Consider the following 7018-nt stretch of genomic DNA (forward strand, 5'->3'; position numbering starts at 1 on the left):
GGAGCGTCAGCCGGGACCCCCTCGGAGTAGGAGAGATGAGGAGCGTCAGCCGGGACCCCCTCGGAGTAGGAGAGATGAGGAGCATCAGCCGGGACCCCCTCGGAGTAGGAGAGATGAGGACCCACCTCAGAGGCTGCGTGCAGCGTGGGGTCCACCTCAGGAATGGCTGCAACAGGAGTCTTTAGAGTCTTTAATTCTGATAACAAAAAATCATACTTGGGGAGCAAAGAAAGGCCTGGGATAGAAAGTAAAAAATCCTCCATCTGGGTCAAAACTAAATCAAAGGAGGACGGGTTTCTTTTAGCAGAACTAAATAGTTTGAGAATTGTCTGATTAATATGAAAAATATCCTCAGGGGAAAAAAAAGAAAGGTCTGTATGAGTGGGTGTGGTGACGGGTGCCGCCCCCACCGGAAACCTGGAAGGTGAGGCGGCGGGACAAGCCCCCACGGTGTCACAAAGAAAACTCTCCGGAGGTACGGCCAGGCTGGGTCGAACAGCCGCGGCGCGGAGTGGCGGTGAGAGGCCGGATTCCGCCCCCACCAGGAATCTGGAAGGTGAGGCGACGGAACCCGCCCCAATGACGTCAACCGGACCGGACTCACCGAATCGAGCAGGAGTGGACCGGAGCTCCCGCGGGACGCTGGATCTCGCCCCCATCGGAAACCTGGGAGGTGAGGCGGCGAACCCCGCTCCCACGAAAACACCGGAACCAGCTCTGAAGTTCTGCTCGGCCGACGAGACCGGGCCGGCCGCCGCAGACTGCCTCCGGAACCGTCCACCGCGGCGGCGGCGGGACGGTGGATGGACGGAGACGGAGAGGAGCTCGTCCATCACGGCACGAGGAGGAAAAAAACAAAAATGGTGAGTGTTGCCGAGTGAGAACCCTGCCCGCTGGGTTCTGTTCTGGTCGGGTCGTACTGTTAGGATTTGTGTCAGGAGCGAACCCAGAGTGCAGAACAGGGACTCAACTCGGCAGATATACAAAAATAGGTTTTTAATGATAAATGAAAAGTACAAAATAAACGAGCTGATGGGGCAGCAAAACTTGCATAAACAAGGAAGGAGGCACGGGGAACTGTGGAGACACGGGGAACTCGAGGGACCAGGAAGACAGGGAGAGACTCAGGAGACCCAAGGAAGCGTACCCAACGAAGACGACCCGACGAAGAACAAGACAGAATAGGACAGCTTAAATACAAGGAGAAGACGAGACATGATGACAAACAGCTGGGACGAGACACAGGTGGCAACAATGGAAACTAATGAGGAAGCACGAGGGAAACGGACAAACCGGGCCACAGAAAAGTAACATCCTTACAGAAGCAACAAGTTTTAAATGTAATGTCCTGAAAATTAGTAGATAAATTAGTTTGTAATTTGGTTCAGCAAATCAAATTGCTTCAGATTGAATTCTAATTACCATTATTGTTATATAGTTATAACATTATTGCTGTTATTGTAATGTGTGCCTGGGAGAAATAAGCTTGACATCCCACAGGCTTCAGTAGCAGAGCTGTTTGGCTTAAATACTAACAGAACCATCTGCACTCACAGGGAGGCTTGCTGCAATCATGTCTGTTCACAGCTGCTGCTGCTCACAGCTGCTGCTGCTCACAGCTGCTGCTGCTCACAGCTGCTGCTGTTCACAGCTGCTGCTGTTCACTGCTGCTGCTCACAGCTGCTGCTGCTCACAGCTGCTGCTGCTGCTCACAGCTGCTGCTGATCGGTGTGTTGTTTTGCACTACTAGTGACTGGCTGATCTTAGATCTTTTAGCGTACCGTTTGTTTAGCGTATATCTTAGTTGATATCTTACATCCTTATTTACTGTTTCTTTGTACACTTAATATTTTTGCTATTGTTTGATGTAACTGGGACCCTGTGTACACAATTTTATTCCACCTCATGTTCCACATGTGATTGAAATGACAATAAAGAACCTTGAGCTTGAAAAACAATAATAGTTATATGTTTGTAGTTTGAGCCTAATCTTCTACCTTAGTTTGTCAAGAAAACATGTTTTAGTGATTGGAAAAAGTTTGGAAGCGCTAACTTGAGCTCTGACTGGACTGTACATAATCTTGTTCCACCACATGTACCACATGTGGTGTGTATGACAAATAAATCTCTCTGTGACAAAAGTAAGGGCTTATTGACCGGAAAGTACAGTAATAAGTTTTTAGTTATAGGTAATAAACTTAGCTACTTGTTGACTGCTTTATAGCTAACAGTCAACATTTATATCAATTCCTTAAGAATTCTGTTAGAAATCTTTTCAAACGCAAGTTGTAGTAAAACTTTAAAATCTAAGGCTCATCAGCTGTACCCTTATACCATAAAATGTTCAGACATTTGTTTTTCATTTCAACCATGCAGTGGCTGAGCGGTTAGAGCAGTCGTCCTCCAATACGAGAGTTGGGGGTTTGAATCCACCAGCAGTCACATGCCGAAGTGTCCCTGGGCAAGACACTGAACCCCTCGTTGCCTGTGTCCCATCGGTGTATGAATGTGATGTAAAGCACTGATTATTATTTTGTAGAGATCTAGTATAGAGCTGTATGAACGGGTAAATGAGGCACAGGTTGTTGTAAAGAGCTTTGAGTGTCTTGATCAGATAGAAAGGAGCTGTACAAGTACAGTCCGTTGACCATTTAACCATTCCTTCATTATTGAAAGCCAAGTAGACTTCTAATTTTTATCTATTTATCATTTTCATAATGTAATGTAATCTTTGACCTAATAAAACTTAATTATAATGGAGATATCTACAGCAGGTAAGATATTTGTTCATATCACAACCTTCATATTCACAACAGTTTATATTTGTTCAACTTTCACACAGAACTCCACTTCACAAAACAACTGGGATATTTCTTTAAAGGTCACGTTAGTTGTGCGTTAAAGACGAGTTGGTGACGTTTGCAACTAGTTTTTCCAGAGTTTTCCGGCATGATTTAAACACCACGGCTGAAACTCGTAGAGGAGTGTAAAGTAACTGATATTGAGTAACTCCATTGTTGGAGCCACACCAGATGGCACTCGTGTTTGCATTACAACAACAAGCAGGGGATGTTATTGTCATGAAAAGGTCTAGGAAATGAGCTTAGTGAGGTGTGTTTCACCCAGTGATATTGATACTGGTGGAGAGACACCAACCAGTGGCTTCATTCCCAGAGAGCCGACAGGTGAGACAAGACACTCACTTTGACTTCTGATGGGTGGAAATCATTAAAGCAACACAGGGTGAGGTGGTTATTAGTGTAATAAGAGTGATTTAGTGTAACAGTTGTATTTGTTTGGGTATTTAAATATTTTCTAATCATAAATTTGTTGGCAGCGTTGCACTAACGTTGTTGTTTGACTAGCTCAGTAAAAGTTTCGCAGCTGTAATTGTCAGCATCCTGCTTGCTGGATGTAACTTTTCAGATTATGCAGGTCTACAACTGAGGCACGAGGAGTTTGAGCTCCAGAAGCAGCAGTTGTTTTTTAGCTAGCTTGTTCCAGCTTGTAAAGACTTCAGTCTGGAGCTTTGCTTGTGGCGTCTGTCTGCCCACGGTCAGTGTATTTTATCTGACTGAGGAATCAGTTGTATGATTTATGTGTAATGTTCTCTGAGTGTGCCTAACTGGATTCATTAGAGGCTGTGTGGAAACGTTATCCCCACGTGGGTAAAGCTATGGTATTAGACTGTTCTTTTATGCATACAAGCCAGTCTGGATGTGTCCGGTATTGATTGCTTTTTGCTGCTGTGAGCCTGAATTTCACTGAATGATGGAAGACTTTAAGGTTTAATCTTTTTACAGTCCCCTTCTTCACTTCACCATCAGGCTCCAGAGAGTTGAGTGCTTTATTGTTCTTCTAAAGCAGGGGTGTCAAACCCACTTACAAAAGGGGGCCAAAATTAAAACTTTTTCAAACTAAGAGCCGGCCGGATTCAGAATCTACATTAACTCAAGTTAGACCCAACATCTTTTCTTGGTTGCAGGTTCCTCAACAAGAGTTTGATTGGTCTCATTTTACATTCTCTGTTGCATTTTTGACATCATAATCAAAGATTACTGAAAAAAAAATAAAGTAATAAAAGTATTTTACATTTAAAATAACATCTTGGTGGCCAGATAAGATGTTAAGGAGGGCCACATTTGGCCCCCTGGCCTCGAGTTTGACACATATGCTCTGAAGAGTTAAAGTTGTGAGTGTGATTTAGGAAAAAGTGTGATTAGAGATTGCCTCTCTACTCTGGAGGATTATTAATCCCTTCATGCTGACTGTTGGAACTGAAATATCCCTCTTTAGGCTGCCAGCTGAGCAGCTAACAGGAAGGAGGCTTGTGGAGCAGAAGGAGATGTTTGTGTTGTCATGGTGGCATAATCACAGTGGCTGCTGGAGAGCTCAGGGACAAACGAGGCCTCTGCCACAGTATTATTTGACTGAGACGTAGATGATAGTCTGTGCTGCCTGGCTGTGTAATTAAAAGCTTGTTGTTTTATTCCTCAGGTTCTCTGACTGTGCTTCAGGCCAAGTGGCAGAAAAGCGAGCAGAGTTTGAAAATTACCCAGCCCCACCCGCTCCACCCGCTCCACCCAGGACAGGAGCCAAACCTGACTACAGACAGGGAGCTGCTGCTGCCATCATGAACCACAAATCTATTTCTTACAGCTTCCCTGAGCCCGATGACCACAGCTACGCAGAGCCGCCATCATCTGGACAGAGGAAGAGCTCTGCACTGGAGAAGCCTCCCCCCACCAGAATCCAAGACGTCAACTCCCACGAGTCTTTCACCAGTTTCCCAAATGACGTGTTTGCTCACCGCTCTGCTAACTTCGAACCTAACTCCGCTTTTCATCCCATCTACTCTGCAAAAGGAGATCCTGAGCAGCGCAAAGGACAAGGGACAGTCAATCATCAATCGCCTCCCAATCCTCCGTCTCCCCCAGCTTTCCCCTACAGACCTGCCAGGCACTACAGCATGGAGGGGCAGCGCTCTCCCTCTCCACACTTCTCTCCACAGAGACTCAGCAACAAGCCTCCTGTCTCTCTTCACAACGAGGAGTCAAACAGGTAGCATATTTATAAGATTTATGCTCAATGGACACAGTGCTGCTCAACTTGTGGCAGCACAGTTAGAGCAGTTTGTGTTTTAATGCTACATCAAGCTGTTATGATGTTTATCTCTGCAGCTTCTGTAGAACTCTCCTAAATGCTGAAATGTACTAAATATTAAACTTCGTTTTTTTCTTAGTTCTAAACAAAACCATATACAGTATTGTCTAGTGACTTTAGGAGTGTGCAAAAGGATTTTTACATCCAGCTGAAACCAGAGAGGGAGGAGTCTGGTTACGGTAGATATTCCAGCACTCTGAGCATGGAAAAAAACTACCATCATTCAATGAAACTTGGATTCAGCAACAAGAAGCGTGTCGTCTTTGAATGTCCTTTTATGAGATTTTCTCTGTTTCTTGTGTTTCAGGATGGAACAGATTATAGCAAACCAAAATACTTCAGTAAGAAAAGTGCCCATCAGGATTGTGCATTCAGAGGGAAGTGTAGAAAAGAAGAACTCTCCATTTTTGCAGCAAAGTGACCTCCCACTTATTGAGTCTAAGGGGCATGATGTGGCCAGGCTCAGCAGTCTTCGAGCTCTGGGTCAGGACTCGGTCTTCTCTGTCTTTACCAGTCAGAAGGAGCCTGACGAAACTGCAGGTTCTCACATGCAGCAGAGAGACGTGTACATGACCACAGTGGGGGATTACTCCACCTCTAACAGCCAGCAGCTGCTGCTGACCACAGATGAGCCCAGCAGAAAGCGAGAAACCACAGGTCTGGCTGAGCAGGAGGACCAGAAAAGGGATGTGCTGGCCCGGGACATCATGTGGAAGGATAAATCACTGGTTGATATTCTGGATCAGAGCAAGATGAAGACAACAATGGACTTGATGGAGGGGATTTTTCCTCAGGGGGAGCAGCTGTTGGAAGGAGGTCATCAGCGCAAAAAGGTGCAGCCAAAACAGGCAGACTCCAGGCCTGCAGAGGACAGGTGAGCCTCACACAGCTTCCGCACGGGATGTGAAGAGCAAGCATCAAGGTTACGTTCCACACGATCACTCGTAGGAATGGAGTCCACTCTCCAGTGAAAAATGACTTCTTTTACTAATTTAGCTAGGAAAACTTTTCTACGTATTCTGATGCTTACACCCTGCAGCGATTTAAGTTCGACAGGTTTTTGGAGAAAATATATTTTAGTTTTAGTCAAATGAAAGTGTAAAGCTTGTTTATCTAAACTTCCCGATAATTCTTTTAAATCAATAATTACACCTAGAAGATGTTCAAGTTGTGTTTATTTGTCATATGCAGGTTAACACAAGGCCAACGGTACAATGAAAAGTTTAGGATGAGAAGAACTGATTTGATTTGCTAAGAATTCAAACAAACAAAAAAGAAATACTAAAACATGCAATAAGGGTACAAAAATAAAGTACCAAAAGTGAAAAAGTAATTATAATATTTACAAGGTCCTAAAGAGAGATAGTAAACAACAACACGGTAGAATATAACAGTGCAACTAGGATGACTTTGAATGAAGAAGTATTTCAAGGTAGTAATATAAGCTAAAATGCACATCATATATATATATATATATTTATTTATTTATATTTATCCATCCATCCATTTTCTTCCGTTTATCCGGGGTCGGGTCGCTGGGGTAGCAGCCTAAGTAGGGAGGCCCAGACTTCCCTCTCCCCAGCCACTTGGTCCAGCTCCTCCGGGGGAATCCCGAGGCGTTCCCAGGCCAGTCGAGAAACATAGTCCCTCCAGCGTGTCCTGGGTCTTCCTCTGGGTCTCCTCCCGGTGGGACGTGTCCGGAACACCTCACCAGGGAGGCGTCCAGGAGGCATCCTAAACAGATGCCCCAGCTGGCTCCTCTCGACATGGAGAAGCAGCAGCTCTACTCTGAGTCCCTCCCAGATGATCGAGCTTCTCACCCTGTCTCTAAGGGAGAGCCCAGACACCCTGCGAT

At 45.2% G+C, this 7018-nt stretch overlaps 1 protein-coding gene across 1 annotated transcript in view; it reads left to right on the forward strand.

Moving 5' to 3' along the window:
* Positions 1-4497: 4497 nt before the first annotated feature.
* LOC119430848 (protein Shroom2) overlaps positions 4498-7018 on the forward strand; it is a gene marked incomplete at its 5' end in the record, with an annotated part of 33034 nt that continues 30513 nt past the window's right edge. Inside the window, 2 exon segments of the mRNA XM_037698327.1 lie at positions 4498-5061; positions 5471-6037. Coding sequence (XP_037554255.1) covers positions 4634-5061; positions 5471-6037 — 995 coding nt within the window.

Source organism: Nematolebias whitei, chromosome 3 (assembly GCF_014905685.2).
Source record: "Nematolebias whitei isolate Nwh7 chromosome 3, NemWhi1, whole genome shotgun sequence".
Taxonomy (NCBI): Eukaryota; Metazoa; Chordata; class Actinopteri; order Cyprinodontiformes; family Rivulidae; genus Nematolebias; species Nematolebias whitei.